The sequence below is a fragment of the Lissotriton vulgaris genome, chromosome 1_1, assembly GCF_964263255.1.
Source record: "Lissotriton vulgaris chromosome 1_1, aLisVul1.2, whole genome shotgun sequence".
In the NCBI taxonomy this organism is placed as follows: domain Eukaryota; kingdom Metazoa; phylum Chordata; class Amphibia; order Caudata; family Salamandridae; genus Lissotriton; species Lissotriton vulgaris.
The window spans coordinates 733,585,299-733,612,755 of record NC_141685.1 but is presented as its reverse complement, the minus strand read 5'-3'; the positions used below and the strand labels follow the sequence as shown (position 1 = coordinate 733,612,755).

Here is a 27,457-nt window from a genome sequence, read left to right as displayed (position 1 = left end):
TCTCTGTTTTGGCAACACTGTTTAAAAAACATTTTTTGATTCCACCTTGGACCTACATTTGGGTGGTGCTTTTTTCAATTTACCTATTCATGTCAATTGGCTTTGTGGTGTATTTTTTTCGACTTGTCAACGGATACTTTGTTGAGGAGGGAACATGCATTCGACATATCAATGGAACATTGGCTCCCCATTCCTCATCACACAGATTGAAGAGGGACCTGATTTTTGTTAATATCACTGCTTGGCCTGTCTTGGATGGGATTGTATGGGATGCTGTTCGATTTCAAATCTATGGGCCCACTGAAGTTATTAATGCCCCTAATGTACTTAGAGTTTCTATGGGGGATGTGATTAAACAAAATATACGTTCTGATGATTGGGATGTTCAGGACGTAGAAGCTTTGTTTTCTGATTTGAAATATTATGCTGCCTTTGATGCTGAAGATTTGTATCTAGAATCTGCTAATTACGGTGATTTGTATTTTTACCAACATTTTGGTAATAACTACCTGCATAAAGCTAATACCAGGAGGAACACTGTCAATTATACACAATGGGAACATTGTCCAGCTCCTATACAAGGCAGTTCTGATTCCTTTTTTTAAAAGGTTCACTTATTTTACTGATTTTAATCAGTCAAATCCCAATGCATTTTATTTTAAGATGCCCGAAAAGTCCTCATCCAAAGTTAGACTTACTGATACTAAATTATTGTATTCGAAGTCCTTTCTAGACCAGTTGGCTGTTGGGGGCTGCATGTTGTGGAAGGATACTATTGACCTTAAATCTGTTTGGGGTTCGAAGAGCTGGCAAGTGCAAGGCACTTAGACTTTGCACCGTGCATGCCTCATCCCGAACCATATGTTGTTTTTGAATTCTACGATTTCACAGACAACTTGCTTTAGATTGGCTACTACTAAAAAGTTAAATGCTCATTCTTTTCCTGAGTTAGAAGAGTATTCCAGTTGGAATAATGCCACTAAATTTCCGATCAGAGAGTTACAAACTCTGTTGCTAAATTCTTCCTTTAATATATCCAGTTTGGATCCCATGGGTTGGTTGCTCTGGCACAGGAGTGCAGATTCTTGCCAGCATCGTTTTCTGGGTTTGGCTCATGGCTTTACATAGGTCAGGGTGGATCCCCATTTTGAAAGTGGCCGTTCTGTGACTACCTATTCTGTAGGCAAATTAAGTCAGAATTGGCTCAAGCATTCCACCTTGGCATCAGTTAAGCTGCATTTATCTTAACTGACTGACAATGTTGTTCTGAATGATTTTATAAAGGGCCCGGCTAACAGCAGATCTAAAAGATGGATGTATGCTATTTACAACGAAGTCTGGAAAACGTCCCAGATTGAGGCGGCTACCCGCATTAGAGCTATAGATCAGGCTAATTTAGAGAAAGTGCTGGCAGTTATAGATAATAGCATAAACACGCTCTCTTCCCGCATTTACACGTTGGACAATATTGTATCATCTGTTGTTGATATTGTGCAGGATGAGGTGTCTGTTTTGTACCATGGTCAAAATCAATTGCGTTCCATTATGCAATTTGCATGGACCTTGCAGACCTTAAAAGCTGGAAAAGTGCCCTGGCATTGCATGAACACGTCATCATTGTTTGCCCCGTTTAATTTGACTGACAAGCAACGTTTACTATCAATGAAAGATGCATCCTTTTTCTATGTTACACATTGAGAGGTTAGAACCTTTACCATTTTCAGTGGCTGAAGTCAATTCATCAACGTGGCTTATCCATAGGTTAATAACTCTCCCGTTTCCTCTGTTCAAGTTCGAAGGGTGTATGAAGTACTTTGCCATTGGTAGACATGAGCCTCTTGGCAGTGCTTATCTCCATGAAGCTTGGTCACTTCTATTTACCTATAGATGCCTTAGGGAGGGTAAAGAAGTTTATTTGAATGGTGAAGATTGCCCTGAAACACCAGATCACTCATTGATGTGTAGACATATCCATTTGCATGGCTCTTGTAATCAGAATGAGCCGAATTTAGCCTGTATTTTGAAAGGTACACCTGTGCCTGCTATCGTACCCACATTCACATTACTGGCAAACAGGAGTTATTTACTTTTAAATAATGAAGACTGTTGTGGGTTAGTAGCGGGAATTGTTTATTTCGTTACCATCAGTGAGCGTGTGGTTTGCTGTAAAAATGTAATGTATCATCCTCAGCATGGGAAGCTTGATGTTTCCATCTGGCCCAAGATTCCGACCTTGAAAGCAGAGTTCAATAAGATGAGTCGCATAAGAGCTTTATTGTTCCAGAAAGAGGTTTTCCTCACATCTGCTTGTGAAACATTCGTCCTTCACGTGGCAAACACCCGCACAGAAGTGCATGCTTTATTGAATACTGATTTGCCGTTGCATTTCGGTGAGTTAATTCACACTATCTTTAATGCATCCTCCACCACAGGTCTGGCACACTTTTTTAAAGTTGTAAGCAGTGGCCTTGTGACTTCTTTTCAGACTATATTTGGTGTGTTCCCTGCATTTTTTAATTCTATTTTTTCAAGCCTGTTTGGTGGATTTCCTTTACTGCTGGCTCTGGCTGCAGGCGTGCTTTTACTGTTTCAAAATGGATGCACATCCTGTGTTACGAGAAGAGCTGTCACGGCTGGGGCTGTTTCGCAACCGAATGCTTGAGTACTATGGAGCGCTGCCTCTTGCTACTTTGAGTACGCTTATGGATTGTTGTTTCGATTTTCCTTCTTTACATGTGTACAGCCTGTCTTTCATTGTCTGAGTTGCGATTTCAACTGGGCCCTGGATTTGTGTCTCTGTAATACGGTGTCTCCTGATGCGGATTATAATCAGCTTATGAGCCCCTTAGTTGCTTATGAATTGCTTTGTTCTGGCGAAGGTATTATGGCCTTTGCAGCGATGCATGGAGTTCTGGGTCGTTGGAATGTGTTCTTGGCACACAGCTTCATTGAAAACCTACCGAGTTGTCCTCTGATGGTGCTAGAGGCTCCGGTAATTGAGGAACATGTATGGTCTTTCCCTTTGTTAAATTGGATGGCCGAATTATTTTCCGATAAGAACAGTGACTTCCTGTTGGAGGCTGTTGCTGCATATTTTGTATACTCATTGTTGGGATGAGATAAGTCTTCGCCTCTCTCTTCCATAGCCGACATCGGATGTTTTTTTTTTTTATCAATTTTTTTTCTCAGCCCAGACCTATTGACTTCGCTATGTCAAATGGCTACGTTTTTTGAAGTGGAACTATTATCGAACTATAAGTCTTTTTGTTCTACAGAAGTTCTTTCCCCCTTTTGCAAATTTGAGACTGACTCTGGCTATTGTTCTTGAACTCTGCATTCCGAAATTTGCCTCTTACCTTACCTTATCTTATCCCATCTTATCTTATCCGTGCTCGAATCAAGGGAGGGTGTCATGGAGATGGGCTTTGCCTTTACACTGTGTTAGGTTAGCATGAGCTTATTAGGAGTTTAAACGCCGTTTTTACTTTCTGCCGCTTTTGCACACGGCATACAATATTATAAATGTTTAGAGTCTTGCGGAATAGTTTGCTTCACACGAGAATAATATGTTTTCCTATAGTATCAGCTTTGCTTGGTAAGCTATGTCGGAACAGTGAGTGCCGAGGCCTTCAAGGTTATTTCAACACAGTGGTTGTTGTTCTGTCTGATCAGCGCACGTCCTAGACATAACACAAATGCAACTGTGGCTACCTTTGATTTTGGCTCATTTAATAATGCACTGCGCAGAGCATGCACAGGCACTTAGAGAACATTCGCATGCAGAGAGCTGGTGTAGAAAATGATGTTATACCTTTCTACTAGGACCAGAGGTATGGGGCCGCCCTTGTAAACCCAAAGAGACCTTCTGTAGATATAATATAATATACTAGCATGGGAGGGTAAGACTGAGGTGCAATTTAGCCTTCTTCACTTTAGCATTTTAACATGCTTTCACCCTTTGTATTTTATGGAATAGTAGCTATGCTAATAACCTTGTTGCTTATAATATGTCGGCTTGTATTAGCTAAGATACTGCGCCTGAGAACACGGCATTAGAAATAAATATTTCAAACTTGCACGTGCCTTCATTTACTCCTCGTTTTGGACTGGTATGATAGTATAACGTGTTTGTGTGTTCCACGTTACCTGAGGTATTCTAAGTTCATGTTCTCGGTTGTCTAATCATTGGGGATATGGAAGAACCAATGAGACACCGATTGCTAGCCTGGTAGGGGATTTTGGATACTAAGGTGAGTTTTGGTACACCCTAACCTACTGAGGTTCCAAGTCTCTATGCACAGTTCTGTGTAGGAGCAGAATCCCTGAGACAGTACTGCGAAGTGTTTCCTGCATACATGTTTACAAAGGGAAACGGCCTTTTCAACGAAGCCGTTTCCACGAAATCTTTAACCACTCATGCAGTACAACGCATGCGTGGTTACCACTAAAGCCTTTACCACGCATACCTTTACTACGATGTTTGTAGTAAAGGCATATGTGGTAAAGGTAAAGAGTAAAAAAAGGGGGGTTTGGGGGGTCTCCCCCCAAATAAAAAAACTCACCAGAAGTCACGACGGAATCTGCACATAATCAGCGTCGTTTAAGAGAAATCGGAAAAAAAATTCCGTTTCCTCTTAACGACGTATGCCGTCACCACGCAAATAGTCGAGGTAAAGGTTATGCGTGGTAAACGAATTCCGTTGTAACGCATGCGTGGTAAAGGCATGAGTTGCAACGGAATTCGTTGTAACGTCATACATTCGTTTACAAAAGTACATGGATGACCTTGGGGATCCCCTAGCTTTCTGTTTCTTTCTGAGATTCTTTTTAAACAGTGTAACTTCCCTGTTTGGCACTTTGGGTTCACCTTGGAGCAGGTATAAATGCAAGGAGGTTTGGAGCATAATCTGCTCATGAGCAACGGCTTCTTTAGCTTTCATGGGCTTTTTCTGTGGTCATCTGACTGGCCACATGCTTATCGATTAAATATCTGCTATAGACCTTTAGAATTTGCAGCTTTGAGAATTGCTGCAAGGCTTTAAGTTTGCATAATGCTAGTGCCTAACTCACATTTCCGTGTTGTAAAATCCTTGGTCTGTTATTGGTTCATGCTCAGATCCACTGATTGACAGATCACATATCCATTGGGTGTCTAATTCTACTCATGATTGTCTACATTTTATAATTGTCAAATTTAAGTTCCACAGTCAAATCCCTTATCTACTGAAGGTTGCAACCCAGATGCTTCAGTTTGAAAATTACTGATCAAGTACTTGTTAAATCCTGCATACACTGATAGTCAGACTTAGCTTTGACGATTGTCGAATTTGGATTCGGATGATGTCAAACTCCATTAAATGTCACCTCCTCAATCAGAAATGCCACCTGCTTTATGAAATGATTCAAGAAACCTGGCTATTCTACATGTGTAAAATAATTCTCCTTGCACCATCAAAGGCCTGTTCACTCTCCTTGCTCTAATTCTGTCAGAATTTTTTTAAATTTCCCTTATAGCTTCAGAGCTCTTGACTTTGGGTCTATTGTTTGCTTTTTCAAATTATATTTAAACAGGTTTGGAACTGAGCAGTTAAAAATGTGCAGAACATATGAAAAATAAAGGATGTGAGTGTGCATGCTGTCTAATAAGCGGTACAAAAGGGGGTGGTGATGGACTGAGCATCTGAGTCAATCAAACACTCACACCCAGTCAAAGGATCTGGGTTTAATCCATCACCGTTCTTTAGCCCACTCTGCCACCCCAGTTCAGACATGACTATATGCAAATCAGTCTGACTCTGTGCCTCATGGCAACAGTCCAGCCCGAACTGCCAAGCCATGTCTTCCCTGGACCGGAAACAAGCTTCCGAGGACCGGTTTCTGGCATTCCAGCCGTCTTCAGCCCGGCTTGCTTGAATCCAGTGGCAAAGTGAGCAAGGGACTCACGTCTGAGCATACCCTGCCACACTTATGGCGGCCAAAAGCGGTACAAAAGGGATGGCGATTGACGGAGCATCTGAGTCAATCAAACACTCACACCCAGTCAAAAGATCTGGGTTTAATCCATCACCGTTCTTTAGCCCACTCTGCCACCCCAGTTCAGACATGGCTATATGCAAATCAGTCTGACCCTGTGCCTCATGGGAACAGTCCAGCCCGAACTGCCAAGCCATGTCTTCCCTGGACCGGAAACAAGCTTCCGAGGACCGGTTTCTGGCATTCCAGCCGTCTTCAGCCCGGCTTGCTTGGATCCAGTGGCAAAGTGAGCAAGGGACTCACGTCTGAGCATACCCTGCCACACTTATGGCGGCCAAAAGCGGTACAAAAGGGGGTGGTGATGGACAGAGCATCTGAGTCAATCAAACACTCACACCCAGTCAAAAGATCTGGGTTTAATCCATCACCGTTCTTTAGCCCACTCTGCCACCCCAGTTCAGACATGGCTATATGCAAATCAGTCTGACCCTGTGCCTCATGGGAACAGTCCAGCCCGAACTGCCAAGCCATGTCTTCCCTGGACCGGAAACAAGCTTCCGAGGACCGGTTTCTGGCATTCCAGCCGTCTTCAGCCCGGCTTGCTTGGATCCAGTGGCAAAGTGAGCAAGGGACTCACGTCTGAGCATACCCTGCCACACTTATGGCGGCCAAAAGCGGTACAAAAGGGGGTGGTGATGGACAGAGCATCTGAGTCAATCAAACACTCACACCCAGTCAAAAGATCTGGGTTTAATCCATCACCGTTCTTTAGCCCACTCTGCCACCCCAGTTCAGACATGGCTATATGCAAATCAGTCTGACCCTGTGCCTCATCGGTACAGTCCAGCCCGAACTGCCAAGCCATGTCTTCCCTGGACCGGAAACAAGCTTCCGAGGACCGGTTTCTGGCATTCCAGCGTCTTCAGCCCGGCTTGCTTGAATCCAGTGGCAAAGTGAGCAAGGGACTTACGTCTGAGCATACCCTTCCACAATTATGGCGGCCATCACCACCCCCTTTTGTACCGCTTTTGGCCGCCATAAGTGTGGCAGGGTATGCTCAGACGTGAGTCCCTTGCTCACTTTGCCACTGGATTCAAGCAAGCCGGGCTGAAGCCATGTCTGAACTGGGGTGGCTGAGTGGGCTAAAGAACGGTGATGGATTAAACCCAGATCTTCTGACTGAGTGTGAGTGTTTGATTGATTCAGATGCTCCGTTCATCACCACCCCCTTTTGTACCGCTGCTGTCTAATAAGGTCAGGCCGAAGTGTAAATTTAGGGGGATTATTAATAAAGCAAATCTCGGTTTTTCCACCCCCGGTTTTCCATGAGGGTAATTCTTTACTGTAAAATTGCATGAACCTTTGCCAAGCTTCACTTTTCGCTTTTATTTCTGACAGAGGAAGCCTACAACTCTCCCCCTTGCCAGAAAACACCTTTTCCTTATTTCGCCTATAGCCCACTCCCCCAGCCCACTCCTTTACCTCATGCCCCATGAGAGGTCCCTGCACACATTTACCACCTGCTTATCACGCCTGCTTATAGGCTAAACCCCCTGGACTTGGGAATTCCATGTGATTTTAGAGCCAGGAAAAATCGGCCCTGCATGGTAATTTCCCATTCCTTAGGGTTTAACATGCGATCACACAGTACTAGGGCTGATTTACCACCTGATTATATGCAGACTTCACAACATTTGGAATTCCTTGTGATTTTACACCTGGAAAAATCGGTCCTGCATGGTAATTTTCATTCCTTAGGGTTTAATTTGTGATCACACTGTACTACAGTAGCTTTACCCCATGGGAACACTAACATCACATGCAATTTTTCCATGCCCCTAGTACATTGCAACTCCTAATAAGGTGCTAAAGGTATTTGTTTGCGGTAACTAGAAAACTATATAGAACACAGTCAAATTAATATGCTATTGGAATATTTCAGGACATTCACTTAAATGCTATTGACAGTGAGACGTAGAGTTCCTATAATCAGACATCAATAGCTAACAACTTCTCATTTATACACATAGGGCAGATGTAGGTAACTTCCATTTAGCGAGTCCTTAATATCGATTATTACTGAGCGATTATTACCGAATCGCTATTAAGGACTCGCTAAATGGAATGTAGGTAGAATCGCTAAACTATTAGCGATTCCTTAACATTCCTTAATAACGAATCAGATTAGTTATTAAGGAATACCTAGGAATTCATTCCTATGGGCTAGGAGGCCCATAGCTATGAATGGGAAGAGATTCACTATTAGCGATTCGGTATTACCGAATCGTTAATAGCGGGAGGGATTTCAAGGGTGCCAGGGTGTCCTTTGGACCCCGAAATGTGCATTTGTGCACATGTGGCGCACATACATGCCCTACGGGCATGGATGTATGCCCCATGGCACATTAAAAAAAAGCAAAAAAGTGCTTTTTGTAAGGAAATCGCTACTTACCACCAACTTGAAGTTGGTGGTAAATAGCGATTCCTTACGGCTGAGGTGCACTGTTTTCAGTGCTACGTACATTGCATTTAAGGAATTGTTATTTCCGATTCCTTAAATGCAAGAGCAAAATAAGGAATCACTATTTTGCTATTCCTTATATTGCATGTATGTTTACAGTCACCTACATCGCACATGGTTAAATACGGGTCGGTAATGCAGATATTTAACGAATTCCAGCGTTACCGATCGGTATTTAGCCACCAACATCAGGCCCATAGATCTTAGTTTCCACATTAGTAACAGGAGTTGCAAACAAGCATTTACAAAGCAATGGTTTTGCCTTTGTTAAAGTTAGAGCTATTGGCATTGTTCTTGACATTATTTTTATTTATGTTTTTTTTTAACAAATAAATGGCATTGTCATTTACAATAGCAGGGCAGTGCACAGGGAAGGGGGGCGAGGAGAGACCAAGGAGAGCTGCGGGCTCAGAGAAGGGGGGCGAGGAGAGATGAAGGAGAGCTGCGGGCTCAGGGAAGGGGGAGCGAGGAGAGACGGAGAGCTGCGGGCTCTTGTTGTAATGCTTGCATGGATGAGTTGGTGGATGCATGGATGGGTGGATGCATGGATGGGTGCATGCATGGATGGGTGTATGGATGGGTGTATGGATAGATGCATGGATGGGTGGATGGATAGATGCATATATACAGCCAATCCCTCAACAATTTATGCAATCCACCAACCCATCCAACCAACAATCCATCCATGCATCCACCCATACATCCATGCATCATGCATACATCCACCCACTGCGTCCCACTCCGACCCCTCTAAATATAACTCATTTTTTCTGTATATAGAGATGACTGTATTCACTAGTATATGCAGTAGACCTTTCTACTCTAACATTCCTATGTGACTCTTGCAGTACATCTATTCATATCCCTTCCATATGTATATAGAAATATAACGAGAATCAACAGTCTCTTCTTTGTGTGACTACATCTAGTACATTTCAATTGTTTTCCTGTTTGTATCTTTTACTTAACGCATGTAAATCAAAGTCCTTAGGTTTGGCATCTAGTTCTTATGTAAAGCGCTCCGACACCTTCGGGTAAAGTTCGCGCTACATAAAATCACATTAAATAAAACTTTACCCTGCAAATCCAACCATCCATTTGTGCCTAGGCTTACATTTTACGGCCTCGAAGCACACAGAGAAGGGACTGTTTACTAAGTCGAGGCTTTGTAGGGTGCATGGCAGGGGACAGGTTTAGGCGCCAAGGGAGGGTAGGGAGCAGAGTCAGAGTACTTCACGGAGGTAGGGGGCAGTTTTTTATGGTTCAGAGCAGGGGGCTGCGGTACTTTTTGGAGCATGGCCTTATTTTAAAGGGCTCAGTTCAGGTGGAGGAACAGGACAAAACACCAGGCAGACAGAGGGAAGAAGAACACAAAAACGAGGGGGGGTGATTGTAACGGAGGGCAGAACGGCACAAATCACGAGGCAGACAGAGGGCAGAAGGACACAAAAAAGAGGGGGGGGTGATTGTAACAGAGGGCAGAACGGCACAAAACACCAGGCAGGCAGAGGGAAGAAGGAACACAAAAACGAGGGGGGGATGATTCTAACGGAGGACAGAACGGCACAAAAACGAGGGGAAACAATTATAACTGAGGGCAGATTGGCACAAAACACCAGGCAGACAGAGGGAAGGAGGACACAAAAACGAGGGGGGGATGATTGTAACGGAGGGCAGAACGTCACAAATCACGAGGCAGGCAGACACAAAAACGAGGGGGGGATGATTCTAAGGGTTGGCAGAACTGCACAAAACACTAGGCAGACGGAGGGCAGAAGGACACAAAATCGAGGGGGGGGGATGATTGTAACGGAGGGCAGAACGGCACAGACACACCTGACACCACACTTCACATTCCAGAATACCTTAGAAGGACACACAATGAGATGGACACAAAGCAGAGGACAACACCAAACCCATCAGTAAAATCATTGCAAAACAGGACACTTAGTTAATAAATCATGTTAAGGACATGTACCATATCCTGCAAAGTAATCATAAGGTCAAAATCTAGAACCCAGCCAAGCCATCGTCGTAAAACCACATTCAATGCAGAGAATCCACCTAAATTCCCTTTAAGAACCCACCTAGCAAACATCCTAATAGCAAGCCGCAGAACCAGCCAGGTAATCATCCACACGACAAGCACGGGATTCAGGCCCACCGTGATCTGTAGCACTAGAACCCAAACAATCACCCCAGTTACAAGTCAAAGCAGGCTCTTAACAAAAATGCGGCCGTCGTTGGAGCCCCCCTCTGGGGGCTCGACATCACCAAGGTGCCCGCTGAGCCCCTCTGGGCTCTCTGTAAATGAAAATGCCCCCGGAGCCTGTCACTAGGCTCTTAAAACAAACAATGCCCCACGTTGGCGGAGCGGCCCGCTGCCACAGGGCCGCTCGTCTGCTGCCGTTACGATGGAGTCCCGCTCGGGGGACTCAGGAAGAAAAGGGGCCTCCTGTGGGAGCGGCCCTCTGACCAGACGGTGCCGCTCACCTTGCCTGCCAACACTGTGCCTCTCGCAGGCACCACAGCGTCACCAGAGCTCCCCCCAGCCCATATCACTCACCGGGCGTTCTCCTCTTCTTCGCTCCTCTCCTCGGCCGCTTCTTCTCCCTGCAGCCTTCCAAGCAGGCGGGGCTCCACCGCGACACGGGAGCCTCGCAGGACCTTGGTAGTGACTTCGCCGGTCTCCCTCTCCACACTAGTGTTGGGTTCTGCATGCCTTAGGTGCATACTGTAGCCAATCAGAAACCCCATTTCTCACACTAAGCTACTGTGGGGCGCATGAAGCAGTTTGCAGTAATGTCATGCCACAAGCAGTGCCATTCTTACCTAGCTCCAGTGCTTGTGTAAAGTGGTTTTAATCGCTTATTAACACCACAAGCGCCGTTTAGAACGCCATATGCCCTAGTTCTAGCCCGCTCACCTACCCCATGCAGCTACCCACCAACCCCTCCCTTCCATAACACTCACCTCCCACTAGCCCCAATACTCCACCAGTGTGATGGAGATATTCAGTGGGTGATTCAGGAGAGTTGTGGGCGGTGCTTTGGTGACTCTAGAGATGCCCGAAGAGGTTCTGCTAGGGAGACTACCTTATAGGCATAAAAGGGGGGGCCACCGCTCCCGAATTCAGCGATAACGAGGGAGCTAAATACAATTCCGCCCAAGCCAGGTCACTACCGAACAAAGGACGATCCTGGTGTACGGCCAGCGGCGGAGGGGAGCAGCTGGCCAGTAATGTCTGCCCGCATAGTGGTTAGGTGTGAAACTTGTGAACGTTTTTCACATCATGTCGTCCCTCGCACTGACTAGCAGAAACTGCAGGCCAAGTCGAAAATTACATGTACTAGTGTTTGCGTGGATGTGGCATCATCACTGCCAGCGACGGGCAGTGCCGCGAGTATCATACTTCGTGGTGACAGTACAGGGTGCCAACTCGAGGCAGGAAGGGGCGGCGCTTCTGAACACTGCTCCAGGCAGTGAAACCTGGCCTGCCTCACCTGCCCAGCAGCTTTCTCGAGTTACAGTACCCAGAGGGGGCGCCCTGTGCTCTTGTTCGAAGCTGGGACGTCAGAAAGGGGTGGGTGGGGGCGATAAGCGCCTGTCAGCAGACCGTCACAGCGCCATGATTCTCCGCCAGACAGATGAAGGCGCAGCCAGGGAATAAGAGGGTTGAGAGTACCAGGGTTGTGCCACACAAGGCCCTATCCATGCACCTAGAGGCCACTGATGCTGATAACCGGACACCTCAGCCTGGGTATACTTCTAGGCAGTATTTAATTTGTGAAAGAAAGTGCCGGTACCCAAAGCTCTGCTGAGAAGCCGGCGGTATTCAACAAAAGCACAGGGAATACCAAGGCTGATAGTCTTGTCCGCTACCACACACGCCCATGCATTTCTCGCTCTTACAGGCTTTTCCCTTTGAGAGAGGGAAAGGTTGCAGAACCATCCCCGATTTTCTGATCTGTGCACGTTTCTCCTTTCTTGCACCTACTCATCCATCCACTCAGCCTTCCACCTATTCATCCATCCGCTCACACATCCATCCGCTCACACATCCATCCGCCCACTCATCAATCTGCTCATCCTTCCACCCACCCATCCGCCCGCTCATCCTTCCACCTACTCATCCATCCACTCATCCTTCCACCTACTCATCCATCCATCCACCCACTCATCCATCCGCTCATCCTTCCACCTACTCACCCATCCGCTCACTCATCCATCCGCCCACTCATCCATCCGCCCACTCATCCTTCCACCCACTCATCCTTCCACCCACTCATCCATCCGCTCATCCTTCCACCCACTCATCCATCCGCTCATCCATCCATCCGCTCATCCTTCCACCCACGCATCCATCCGCTCATCCTTCCACCTACTCATCCATCCGCTCATCCTTCCACCTACTCATCCATCCACCCACTCATCCTTCCACCCACTCATCCTTCCACCTACTCATCCATCTACTCATCCTTCCACCCACTCATCCATCCGTTCATCCTCCCACCTACTCATCCTTCCATCCACCCGTTCATCCTTCCTCCCACTTATTCATCCGCTCATCCTCCCACCCACTTATTCATCCGCTCATCCTCCCACCCACTCACCCATCCGCTCATTCTTCCCGCCACTCATCTATCAAAGCATGCGCCGTTCATCCATTCATCAGCTCACGTGTCCATCCCTCCATCCTTCCGCTGCCTGCCTGTGGGAAGAGTCCAAGCCCGGGCATGTCCACCTCCCCGTTCCTCTTGCACAGCCCCCCTCTGTTTTCGCTCTTCTTGCGGTGGGCGGCTCCAGGCCCTCGCACTAATTTGCTGTTTGGGCTGAGAGCGCCGGGAGTAATGAGGGGGCATGAGAGGCGCCTTCATTACTGCGGCGCTTCCACGCGGGTGCAGCGGGGAGCGGTGCCTCGTGGCTGCATGTCTTGGGAGATCTCAGCAGTGCAGATGGGGCTGGACCAGCCCCAGGGCCGGCAGCACCCCCTGGGCAGGTGCGAGGGAGCGTGGGATCTCACCGGGGCCGGATTACACACAGGAACAAGGCACCCAGGCTATATCCGTCCACGCGCTGCCCCCGGGGGATGTCTTGTGCGATACAGCAGTGTCCCGGGGGCACGCGCGCACGCCCCCCCCCACACACACTGTGTGTAATATGGCCCCTGGTGTTCGCACTCTCTTCCTGCTATTCCTGGAAAGCAGTGGCGCAGAAGGGCTTCAGGTAGATCCGTCTACCTACTGACAGCTGCCACGTGACCTCATGTCATGTGCGTGACACCTTCAGCCAGTCCCGATTTTCACCCAACAGCGCTTTCTTTGCATTCTTGGGCATCTAGTCACAGTCCTGAAACTCCGAGCCTCAGAATGGAAAGTGTTGGGCAGGACATTCAGAACTGCTCGAAGTAAACACTTGATAAATATGGCAAGTGTACAGGTATGTGGGAAGCATCAAGCATGGGTGAAGTAATTACAGACATGTCAAACTGTGGGAACTCACGTGCTCACTCTTCCTATAAATACAGTTCTCATATCCCCATGGAATTATCCGTGTATTACTGTTTTATTGCTAAAGAACATATCCGAGAAGTTAGACATCTGATGTGAGGGCATTAATAAACCAAGCTTTCCTATCGGAACAATTTATTTACCACTGTTTTACTTGTGTGTATTACTCATTTTATATAGTTACCCGTAAATGAAATGCCTAGAATAGAATTACAGTGCATTTTGTTATTTTAGCCACATCTCTGACCTCCCTTCCAGAGTCCTCCCCCGTCCTACTCACCATTGCCGTTACCATACCCTTTAGATTCGACCGCTGATCTCAACCCCCTGCTTGTTTACTTATGAGATGTGGAAAAGATGCCATTCGCATCGGTTATTTCCAAACGCTAGTGCACCCCGTGATTAGCAGGCAAGTAGTGGTGTACAGACCTACTGCATTGTGTAAGTATATGTACAATTGAATAGAGTAAAAGGTGACATTAAAGTTGTTTGGGCTTTGCTGTCAGACCGAAAGCCTTTACTGGTTTCCACAAAGAAGGCAATTACAACTACCTGCGTTGCAATCACTGACAGTCACCCGAGGACAGATCTGACACCGCCGTACTCTAACGAACCTAGCCCCACACCAGTACTGTGTTTAGAAAAGGCCAGGCCGCAATCCTACCGTTACGTCCATAAATCGGGTAACATGAGCCTTGTAAGCAAGACTGCTCGAGAAATGTAAATAAAACAAACAGTACATAGGAGAACTTTAAAACAGGCAAAGGGCCGGAGGCGCTGCTTCTCGCACAACTGCCTGGTAGGAAATGGATCCCTGGTGGTAGGTATTGAGCTCTCCTCACCTGCTGCCTCTGCTGATGACACGAAGGTGAAGTCCCCGTTGTGAGGTGGGTATGCAGGGGGCTGCATGATGTCCTCGGGCTCCACGGCCCCTCTCTACAGCTGGGGGCTCGTCTGCCTCCCTGACCCTGCCTCTGTTTTCCGCCTGCGTTTTCGTGTCCACGTAGCGACAATATATTTGGCTTCCTAGTAGTATATAAAGGTATTTTGGATGATGAGAGATTTAGCATATGTATTATAGCCTTTTGATAATTAGTTATAATGTGATAGATATTTTTAACATACACTATTCCTGCATTCATCTATGTAAAGAGAAAAGAAAAAAAATCACCTTTCATCACACATTGGATTCCTTTATACTGACTTATTCTTTGCTATGTACTTCACCCGTTCCAATGTGCGACTGTATGCACCACTTAAAGGTGGTTGCGCTCATACGCTACATGAATCGCGCTGTCCGTTTTCCATTTCACTGGCGACCGAGTGTCACTCATGTTATTCATGATTATGTGTGCCTTCAAAATCAGCGTGCTTCTTGTTTGAAAAAAAGTTTCTTTTTGATAGCTCGGACCTTTACGAAAGTGACTTTGTCAGCGAGTCATCACTTGTCTGTTCGTCACAATATAAACAAATTCTTTGTCGGCGATCTTGAGCAGGAAGGCGGGTGCCGGCTCAATGCCGGACCAGATTCGGGGGCGTTCCCATGAACAGGCTTTCGGCTGACGTAGCCAAAAGCCAAAAATTCTCGGGAACGCCCCCGAATCTGGTCCGAGATTGACGGACAGAGCCTTCTCCCAATGGCTAGCCTCCATTTATGGAGCTAGCCAATGAAAGAGTGGGGACGGTCCAGTCCCCACACACAGAAATCATTAAGTTTTTCCTAGCGCATGCGTACTTCGTACGCATTGGCTAGGCAAAACCTAAAAACAAGACAGTTGCAAATTTCAGACTTTATGGAATCTTTGCTGTTCCTTGAAGCAGTCATCCAGTAATAAAACAAGGATTAATTGGAGGAATGAAAAGAACAAAAAAAGACAAAAATGCATGTTCAAAATGGATTGGGCTGTGTTCATTGCGTTATTATAAAAAAATACATAAAGTGGGAAAATATATTCCAAACATTAGAGTAGCTAGTTTCCATGGCTTCTTCGGCCACCAATTATTCTATCTACAAGTATTAGTTTAAAGGTCACCTGTGCTTTTATGGTCCATGTGCTGTGCCTGTCTGGGTATTGGTACATTCCCATTCACAAAACATCTACCACCTTTTTCATTCACCCAAAAAAGATGAATTTACTTGTGTCAGTTTCCCTTGGATAAGGAGCCATTTAAATGTTTCCCTCTCCCTTGTACTGAGTTTCTCAATTTCTGCGTAACCAAAGTAGTGAAGCACTAGTCAACAGGCGATTGCCACCTAGAGATGTAAAAAAGATGGCAGTGCCTTTGTGACAACTTCCTTTGTCCCTACTGCTTTCTATTAAGATCGTAAGTGCGAACCAAATCTCAGAAACAAATCTCGAAAATTTGAGTAAAAACTTATTCTGCACTGAGATTTATCCAATAAATTCCCCAGCAACTCTTTATTCCCCCTTCTTCCACCGATATGCTCTCAACTGTTTTGGGTTTTGTGCTAGGTCCATGACCAAGGTTCTTTGAGATACAACAACTCCTGTTTATTTTTCTGCTGAAAGGTGGGGGTTCGAAACCCAGACCAGCTCTGGCATCATCCAGGCCGTAGAGGAAGATTCAAACACCTGATGGAGCAGCCTGTCTGCCTGACAGGGGCTGGTAGGTAAGTTCCAGAAGGGGTAAGTGTTTGAAAAGTTTCAGCACTCAGTCCATCAGCTTGTTGTGTTTGCTTTGTTTGCCTTAAGTGGTAAAGGGTATGCCCAGACGTTGATCCCTTGTTTGCTGTGCACTTGGATTAAAGCTAACCTGGCTGATGAGGGGTGATACCTCGAAACTGGTCCCAGGATGCTTGTTTCCAGTCCAGGGAGAATCTAGCCTGGCAGTGCGGGCTGGACTGTTTCCATGAGGAGCAGGTTCAAGACTCATTTGCATATGGCTTGGTCCAAACTGGAGTGGCATAGGGAGCAAAAGAAAAATTGATTAAACCCAGTACTTTTGACTGAGGGCGAGTGGTTGAAATGTTTCAGCACTCCGTCCATTGTTTTCTTGTGTTTGCTATGTTTGCCCCAAATCGCCATGGGTATGCCCAGACGTTAGTCACTTGTTTGCTGTACACCTGGATTCAAGCTAGCCTAACTGTTGTGGGCGAGATACCTCGACACCGGTCCCAGGATGCTTGTTTCCGGTCCAGGGAGGACCTGGCCTGGCAGTTCAGGCTGGACTGTTTCCATGAAGAGCAGGGTCAAGAGTGATTTGCATATGGCTGGGTCCAAACTGGGGTGGCATAATGAGCGAAAGAACAATGGATTGAACCCAGATCTTTTGACTGGCAGTGAGTGGTTGAAAAGTTTCAGCACCCCGCCCATCATCTTGTTGTGTTTGCTAAGTTTCAGAAGTCACCATATGGGTGACGGAATAAAGGTGTGCATGCATGTGTGGTGGTACAGGTTTGGAGGTTCAGTATGCGTGCCAGCGGAATCTGCAGTGAAAGATTGAGGCAGAGGACAAAGGTAATGATGAAGGTGTGATTCAAGAGTGTGGATTTCTTCAGACCATTCTGTGCTACACGTGGAAATGCTCTTGTTGTGTTGCCCCCTTAAATTGTCCTGTCTTGAGATGAGAGCCTCTGTGTCCATGTGTGGGTCCCCTGATCATGCAGTCTAGAGGCAAGCTCCTCTGTATCTATGTGTCAATCCCTTAACCATCCAGATCTAGAGACAATGCATCCATCTGTCAGTCCCGCAGTGTTTTCCTCTGCAACTGAGCACCACACACAAACTCCAGAGGCCTTGAGGTCTTCCCTAGAACACAGAAATCCTCTGTCCAAACACTCCCCCATAAATTCAGCCTAAGCTTACTGCACTGTAGTATGAGCATGAATCACATACATCAAATTTATTTTGGGAACGTTTTCAAAACTCTTATCCAGTAGAACATGAAATAATGTCAATGCGGTTGCTAAAATATAAAATAAATATAACTTCACAATGTTCAACATAACTACAATATCTTTGAGAAAGCAGCTCATATTCAAGTTGAACTCAGTTATACAGGTAGTTCTGGCTATTCCTGGTTACACTGTTCTTTCCTCCATCCCGCAACTAGTTAAGTTCAACCTTATTGCACAGCTAGTTCAGATGGACCTCATTACACAGCTACCTACAGGATATTTTTACTCACTTTGCTGAGTCTAACATTCATCACCCTTCATTATGTCACTTGTTAAGCCTTCTTTTTGTTACAGTGTCTTTGTAGCACAATCTAGGCTGCACCAGTGTTGCAACCTGGCTTTCATTACAAGCTGATTCAGCCTAACCTCCATTACACCACTTCTTCACCCTGATGCCCACTGAACAGATAGCTCAGGAGAACCTCAATTGCATCACAAGCTCAAACTAATCTGCACTACAATGCTAGCCTAGCCAGGCCTCCATTGCACCACTAGTTAGGTGGGCCTCATTACACAGCTTGCTCAGCCACACCTCCACTATGCAGCTGATTTACAATGACCTCCATTGTTGTAACTAGCCAAGCCTGCCCTTTGTTAGAGGGCTAGCTCATCATTACCTCTATTATACTTTTGGCTCAACTTAAAACAAAAAGTTCAGCCTGATCCCCAGTACAGATCCTGCTTAGTCTGACCTCAGTAAGCTACTGTCCTTCATCATATCTCATAATAGTATGTGTATCACCCCCTCTTAAACCTAGTAACTCGTCCAATTCTCTATTACGCCTGCTCGCTTGGCTTTCATGTCCTAAAACTGACTAAGATCCAAGCGAACAAATGGCTTAGACTAGTAATCAAATGATCCCTGTTTAGGTACAGATGTCCAGAAGTTCTCTTGTGTTGGTACACATGTCAAAAATCCTCTGATGTGTAAGTGCAAGTGTTCTACAGTTCCCCCGGGTAGTGGGTACTCATGTCTTAGATTCATGCCAGCAGTACATAATGGTGTCCCCCAATTCTTTTCAAGGCTTGAAGGTGCCAACCTTGCACTTTGATTGTTTGTCCCAAGAAAAAGTTAATGCTGTACAGCTATCTACTGTAAGACATTCAATGTTGGATCTTGTTCTGCTCTCTAGGGATATTTCCTTCCTGTATGATGCGTTAACAGTGGCGGAGAAGAGTTATGGGGACTGTACCTGCACAGGAACACAACGACGTGGAGAACATGGCACAGTGAGTTGCAGTGAGGCTGACCATTCGTAATAATTGTCTATCATATCTTGCACCTGTGCGCGTCTCTACCACTGGGAAGATTGCCAAACTCATAACCCATGTTTATGTACAGAATTCATAGATGTCTCTCATCTGCACCTTCTTGTGGATGTCTGTAATGCAACCTAACCTGGATCAGATCCAGGCAGTATTGGGGGAATGTAACTGGTCTCCGATCGGTAGACACATGAGCAACTTCTTGAAGACCCACTTACGCTGGAGGAATTTACTGGTGTGCTAAAGGACCTCCCCCTTGGTACATCCCCGGTCCCGGATGACCTCCCGGTCTCTTTTTATCGCACTTTTCTCCCGCAGATTCAAGAGCATTTACTTTGCCTTTTTAACCCTTTCTCAGCTACTGGAGGACCCTCCTCCTCTATGGCGCTGGCCAAGATCACATTGCTTCCCAAGCCAGGGAAGGATCCCACGTTATGTTATTCTTTTCGCCCCATCGCGCTTTTAAACATGGATCTCAAAATCTATTCTAAAATTCTGGCGAAACGGCTCGACTCACATCTACCTGAGCTTCTTGAGCCAGATCAGGTTGGCATCATCCGACATCGGTAGGGTGCGGACAATGTGCGGCGCATCGCTCATTTGGTCGGGAAGGCTCACCACTGGAACATACCCGCGTGCTTATTGTTACTCGATGCTGAAAATGCATTTGACCGTGTGGATTGGGCCTTTCTTCGGGCCGTCCTGCATAAAATAGGGTTGGTACCCCGATTGATTGCCAGGATCACCTCTAGCCCAGGTTCGGGTAAACAGCCTTCTTACGGGTCCTATTTATATCCGACAGGGATGCCCTTTATGCCCCTATTGTTTGCGCTTGTCGTAGAGCCTCCTGCCATCATGATACGCCAGTCTCTTGTCATTACTGGCATTGTTCTTGGGGTGTGGACCATAAAATAGCTTTGTTTGCGGATTACCTCCTCCTCACATTGTCCGGCCCACAATCCTCTCTACCCGCCCTTCATACATTGCTTCAGTCTTTTGAACTTGTCTTGGGCCTCAAAATCAACCATGCAAAATCATGGGCCTTGAATCTCACAATTCCTGAATCTGAGATCCCGTGCTTTAGTCTCTTGTCCCGTACCAATGGGCCTCCCATTCCATTCAGTACCTAGGTCTCAATTTGACCCCTAACACGTGGTCGCAAGCCATTTGGCAAGAACGTAAAAAGGCCATTTCAGAGGAACTGCGGACGTGGAAATCTCTCTCTTTCCTGGCTGGGCCACCTGAATGCAGTTAAAATTTCAGTGCTACCGAAAATATTATATCTATTCCAAACTTTGCCCACGCCTTTTCCACAGCACCAGATTCAGAACTTTCAGTGCGACCTTCCTAACTTTATTTGGGGACTGCAACAGGTACTCTTTTCTAATAAAATACTTATGTTACCACAAGACCGGGGGGCTGGCATTCCCCAATTTAATGGAGTACTATTGGGCCTCTCACCTTCGTTTTTATCTCGGAATGGACTGCGTGGGAGAGCAAGAAGGTCTGGTTCCATATAATTAGGGCAGTGGCCTGCAGACCCATATGAGATCTCGCCTGGGACTCATGGGAGGTTCAACCATATGGCCATCCCAAGAAAAACTGGGCTGAATATTTGGGATAAGCTAACATTGTCCAGGGGTCTCACTTCTTTCCCGTCCCCTCACACCAGCCTTTTCACAGTTAGTTGTGAAAAGGCTGTTGATACCCTGAAAGAGGCTATGTGCTCCGCACCAATTCTGAAAGCTCCAGACTATGCCAAGCAGTTCATTGTGCAGACTGATGCCTCTGAGCTAGGGATAGGAGCGGTCTTATCCCAGACCAATGATGAAGTTTAAGACCAACCTGTTGCTTTTATCAGCTGAAACCTTCTCCCCAGGGAGCAGCGTTGGAGTAGCATTGAGAGGGAGGCCTTTGCTGTGGTTTGGTCCCTGAAGAAGCTGAGACCATACTTGTTTGGTACTCACTTCCTAGTTCAAACTGATCGCTGACCTCTCAGATGGCTAATGCAAATGAACGGTGAAACTCCTAAACTGTTGAGGTGTTCTATTTCCCTACAGGGAATGGACTTTGTAGTGGAACGCAGACGTGGAACTGCCCATACCAATGTAGATGGACTTTCCAGGTTCTTCCACTTAGAAAATGAAGACTCTCTAGGGAAAGGTTAGTCTCATCCTCTTTCGTTTAGGGGGGAAGGTTTGGTGAGAAAGTGCCCTCTTTCTGCATGGTTGCCCCCACTTTTTGCTGAATTGCTGATGTACTTGACTGAGTGTGCCCTCGGCTCCTGCTAATCAGGTAGCCAGGGCCTATGTTCTTTCCCTAAAACTGCATTGAAGCGTAAACTCAATTGGCATCTTTGGCCACAGGTCAGCCCCCGGTAAATGGTACCACAGGTACCCAGGGCACAGTGACCAGAGAAGGCCTCTAAGGGCAGCAGCTTATTGTGCCACCCTTAGAGGTCCTATACCTTGATACTCACACGCTGCCTTGGCAGGCTGCGTGTCTTGGTGCAGAACAAATTGAAGAGTCGACATGGCACACATCCCTGTGGGCCGTGCCTCCAACCCACTGCCCTGGCATAGATCAGTTACCCCTCGAGCTGTCTGCACTATACCAGTGGTGAGGGTATGGGTGTATGAGCCCTGTACCACTACAGTGTCTAATTCCATTCTTAGACATTGTAAGTGCAGTGCTGCATTAAGAGTATATGGTGCTGGGAGTTTGTCATTACAAACTCCACAGCATCATAATGGCTACACTGAAAAATGAGAAATTTCAACACTGATACCAATGTCGGATTTAATGAAAAATTCACACAGAGGGCGTCTTAGAGATGCCCCCTGAAAACGAACCTACCACTAGCGTCCATGCTGAGTGGCTGCTTTCAGCTGACACCACCAGACATGTTTCTGGACCCCTGGGTCGAGAGCCTGCTGCGCTCTGGGGCCTGAAACAATGCACATCCTGGGATGGGGTGCCAAGCCTCCTCCCCCAGGATGGGCAGGATTCACGAAGGAGAAGCTTCAAAGGCTTGCCACCTTTGTGAGCTTCCCCAGGCCACTTGCTGCTCTCAGCACCTGGTCCCCACTGGTTCTGACCCCCACTTTGGGCAGGAGAACAGGCGGGAAAAACAATTGGGGAACCTCCTCTGGCAACTCCATTCGGAGACCGCAAATCTGCACCACTCTGCACCTGACGTCCACGGCCCAAGCTCGAGTGGGCAAACACCACGAGGAGGTCACCCCGGTGATTCTGACCTGAGATCCCACAACCCCTGCCCTGCCTCAAGCCTCCAGCTGACGCCTGCAGTCTAAATCCAAAAGGCCCCCCTAACCGCGACCAGGAGCTGGTAAGAACATCCGACCCCAAAAGGCACCCCTGCACCCAACGCCCCATGGCCTTGTGTGCCCAAACCGACGGTGCCTAACCAACCCCTAACTTCCCAACTTACCTCTTGAAGTGGTGCTCGCACCCAGAAGACCTTCGTCCCCAAGCCTGCAGTGTGTTTACAAACCAGATTCTCTATTGGAAAACAACAGGGCATCCCACGTCGAAACCCGGCACCCGGCCGCCCTATTGCCGCTGAGGGTGCACCTTTGGTGCTACTTTGTTTCCCCAGTTGCCCTGAGCTAAAGTCCAGGAACTTTGCTCACACAACCCAGTGGCCTGCTTGCCAGCAGCTACCAACCGGAGGCCCTCTATCCCCCATTCGATAACATTGGACCTCAGCACTCTGCACCCGGCTGCCCTAGAGCCGCTGAGGGTGTAACTAGAGTGCATCATTTACCCTGGGGGACCCCTGAGTCCACCCCCAGAACCTCAACTCCCACTATCAAATACTTACCTCAAAACCGATAACACTATTTTCCTCAATATGATAACATTGAATGTTTTTCTGTGGAAAGTTTCTAAGTGTGGAGTTTGAGAAACTAAAGAAATTCTTTAAAATTGCATAATCTAACGAAAATGATTTTACTTACCTGATTTCAGGAAATGTCCCAGAGTATTATCTAGCTATACTATTCTGTGAAAGTCTAGTAATCTCAAAAGTTACTTACCTGCTATTTTACTGAAAAGCCTATTCAAGTCTATGTACTGCATTTACTAAGTATTGCATTTCTCTGCATCCATACTGTGAATCAAATCGCACATACAATTATCATCCAAACTGTATTTCATTTGCATTACTACTGTAAAGTATGTATTGCTTACCTGTGCCAGGCTTGCTTGGTTCTAGAAAATAAAATAACTAAAAGAATATTTTTATACAAAAACAATTTGTCTGAAGTTCAGTCTTTGAGTGTGTGAATTCATTTGCTGACTGAGTGCATACAACAAATGCTTAACACTGTCCTCTGATACTGCCATACTTCTCAACCACACTACCACAAATAGAGAGTAAGGTTCAATCTAACTTTACCTCTGCCTACCTTTGGGGTTCCACTGGACTCTGTGCACACTATACCTCACTTTGGTATAGTATATAGAGAGCCAGCTTCCTACAGCATCTCCAACAGCAGGATGTATAGTACTTCTTTGAGCCACATTATGCCTCTCCTGCAGAGAGATGTTTAGTACTTTTAAATACTAGTGCTGCCCCTCCCTCTTGCCTAATAATCACCTTTTTTCTCCACAGTTTCTCAGCACTCGGGACAGCCTTATTCCTCAGGAGTTTCACGTTGTAAAGAACAAAGGAGTTATGGGATTGGAGTACTATGAAGAGTGAGTGCCCTTATTATCGCACACATTCTCAGTATTAGCATCTGTCCCTTATTCACGTATTGACCCTTTAGAGCCTCCTGTCACAGTGTATAGTTTTTCCTTTCCACTCTTGCAGCCTGTAAGTCATCTACTATCACATCATTTGTTGCCTTCATCCCTCCCTTTCAACATTTGTAGTATCCAACCGTCAATTCACTCTAGTTTTTTTCCTCCTCCTTTTTTTATGATTCATTCTTCATGTACTATGTGGTATCTTTACCTTTTCCCTATTGTGAGCTCCATTTTCTCGGACCATACCTTTCCTCTTCTTCTTTAATTTTTCCAGATATTCTCCCCTTACATCTTTTGTGATCTCCTTCTCCCCCTTGTGCCGTTTGTGGGCTTCCTTGTGATATTCGTGATCATTGCACGATTCATGATACCCTTCCCTTGTACCCTTTTATTTTTTGTGATCCCATCTCTTGCACTCTTTATTTTCTCCTTCACGTACATCCTTTGGGATTTTCTTCCATGTACCTTTTACGATCTCCTTCCCTTGTATCCTTCAGGTTCTCCATCCCTTGCAGCTTTGTGATTTCCTTCCTTTTATCTATTGTGATCTAATTTCCTTGTACACTTCGTGGCCTCTTTCCCTGGTACCCTTGTTCCCTTCATCTCTTACTCTTGTATCTTTTGTGTCATTTTTATTGCACCCCACTCATTATATTCTCTACCCAAATCTTTTTTGATAAGTGGCATCTCTAGAAATCATGGGCAGGGTATTTAGGGCTACACATGAAGCTAAATGAACATCAAACACTATGACCCTGCCCAAAATACTTACCAGAGTTTGTATTTGTAAGTATATATGCACTTAGAATTTAAGAGCCACTACATTGCGTAATCGGTCTAAGAAAGTAACTACAGATCACTCCTCACATTGCTGCAAGTGAGTCAACAAGAGGTAATATATTCAAAAAGTATATACTGTCATCATATGTTGTGGAACTCATCAATTTATGAATGCATATGTACATGAGGAGCTTTTTTATAGCCACCATACGTATTTGAGGTGTCCTGTATGTCAAGTTGCCACTGTGCGATTAGCCTGGGCATTAAAGTTGATTTGGCCTTCTTCCCGGGTTTGGGGCAGGTTCCTAGTTTATCAGGCCACCAGCTGCTATTCCAGCTAGATGGTCCTGTACCAAAGAACAGCACCTCGTGTCCCCCCCACCCCCCATTACGTTTTAGAAAGTTTCAACCCATCGAGTCTGCCACTGCAGGCATATATAGCGAGAAATTGTCTGCTATGGAGCATGACTTCTGGGGGATTGACCCAATAATCTGTGTATCGTCAGCATATGACAGTTAACTAACTTTAGACAAACTTTTTATTATATTTTATCCTAAGAATGAAGTTTGCACTCATAGCTACAGCAAGCCTCGAGTCCAATAATGTACCCAGCTATTGTACAATGTCTGGTTTATTTTCATACAAGGAATCAACGTTTTAATCATGCTTTTTTCAATTATTAATTTTTCAGTATTATGTTTTTACTATGCTAACATCGTTACGATTTTAATTAACTAAACAATAAAAATAATTCATTCATATGACACTATCTTTAGCCCAAATGCCTGAATTATGGAATCAGGGGGTGCATATAAAGCTTAAAGAGCGTGGGGCTCAACGAGGAGCCCTGTGGCACTCCACATGGCAGGGAAAAAGTGCTGTAACTTCACCCTTTGTGAACGATCCATAAAGAAGGAGGGCCTGGGCTTGATGAGTGATACCCAGATCTTGGAGACTTTCCATCGGCAGCAAAGGCGAGATGGTATCAAATGCTGCTGATAGATCAAGAATTATCAGTGCCACACCTTGTCCTTCATCCACTAGATGCCTAATGCAGTCTGTGGCGGAGATCAGTTTCCGGTTCTGTTCCATGATGTTTCCTGACTTCGAATTGAGAATTGTCCAGACAACCCTGCTGTTCTGCAACTTCCATCAGATGGATATAAAGATGTTTCTCTAGGATCTTTGCTGGGCAAAAGCAGAGAAATCGGATGATAGTTCGTACAGTCCATTCGTCCAAGTTAGATTTCTTTAGAAGGGGCCTAATAATTGCCTCCTTCCATCTCCGGGGGTAAGATCCGGAGATGATCTATTAGTATAATAAATTGGCATGAGAATGGGCTATGGTACTAGCTGCCAGGTGAAGAACGGCTGGCAGGCTTCAAGGGGTGACCCTGATTTCATGTTGAGAAGGTGAGATGGGAAGACAGACAGTACTTTGGTCTCTTGGTCTGTTTGAACAGCAGTCCTTTGAGATGTCAATTGAGGCCTTCAGGTTGGGATTGGCTGCATGGATGTGTTAAGAGTTGCTTCAAATCCTTTATAGATATCTACAGTATTGGATTGGAAGATATTTGCTAACTGGTTGCAAAATAGTTCTGAGCCCTCAGGCTCTCTAGTGACCGGGGGGGGTGGGAAGTGGGGGGTTGGGTGGCAATCTGTTGCACTACCCTAAAGAGTTCTCTGACAGATGTGACATTTTCAATTTTTTGAGTGCAGTATTTAGATTTTTCCTCAGTCAAAGCTAGTTTATATTACTTAATATGATTTCTATATATGATTTTTTCTTGCTCTTACTGGTTTTACTCTTATGTCAGCGATATGCTGCTTGAGCGTCCTGAGTCTGTAATTGTACCAGGGAGCTGATGGAGAGTCTTTTTTGCGTGACTACACTAAGGGGGGGGGGCTATCTTGTTGGCTGCCATCTCCAGCCACTCTGCAAATACCTCTGCCTCCTTATCTATGTCCCCTGAGATTTCAATGGGTATGCTTATACGAATTGTTTGTGTGCAAGATATGTTTGGTTTTGAAGTAATACACATGTAATCCTGCCGTGCTTGGGGCAAATTTGCTCCCCATGGAAGTCCCAAATGGCTGTAGGTACACGGTGCCCTCATATTCAAAATAGTTTCTTTTAAGTGCTAGGCATGCACTTTCAAGGAAGAATGCCCTTGGAGTTTTGTATTGCCATTCCCCTTGTTCCCGAGATTCCTGGATGACTAAAAGTGTATCCTCCTGTAGTAGGCATGTATAAAGACACTGCACATGACGGCTAAGTAGCATGCTCTTTTCTGTGTCGTACCCTATGTCCCTCAGTAGACATAGCAAGTCTTTTGTGTTCTTCACGTGTATAGAAGTGCTCTGTACCAATGGTCTCCGGTAAGAGTCACAAAAGCGGGATAGAGGTTCCAGAAGGGAACCAATCCCTGACACTATTGGGAACCTTGGAGTGGGCATTCTGTTTTTTTATTAGTTTAAAGGAACTGTGCCTCTTTTTGACCAGTTTGCTTTCGCTGTCTCAGTAAGGTTCTTTTTGCAGCGTGAATCTTTCTGGATTCACTATGCTGTGCATATTCCGCGGTCTTGTGGTTGGGTCCGGATTCGTAGTCTTTTCTCTCTTTTTTTTTTTTTTTTTTCGTGGCCCAGGTGGGCGTCGGCGTCACCCTTCCTTGGGTGTATTTCCGGTGACGTCGGCATGCTTCCTGCGGAAGCTC

The 27,457-nt window shown here is 45.9% G+C and overlaps 1 protein-coding gene across 1 annotated transcript in view; it reads left to right on the top strand.

Annotated features, from left to right (window-relative positions):
- Nucleotides 1-27,457, top strand: part of AXDND1 (axonemal dynein light chain domain containing 1) — a 570,869-nt gene that overhangs the window by 111,989 nt on the left and 431,423 nt on the right. Inside the window, exons 4-6 of the mRNA XM_086955354.1 lie at nt 16,536-16,636; nt 19,057-19,153; nt 23,826-23,911. Coding sequence (XP_086811480.1) covers nt 16,536-16,636; nt 19,057-19,153; nt 23,826-23,911 — 284 coding nt within the window. The remainder of the gene's footprint in view (nt 1-16,535; nt 16,637-19,056; nt 19,154-23,825; nt 23,912-27,457) is intronic.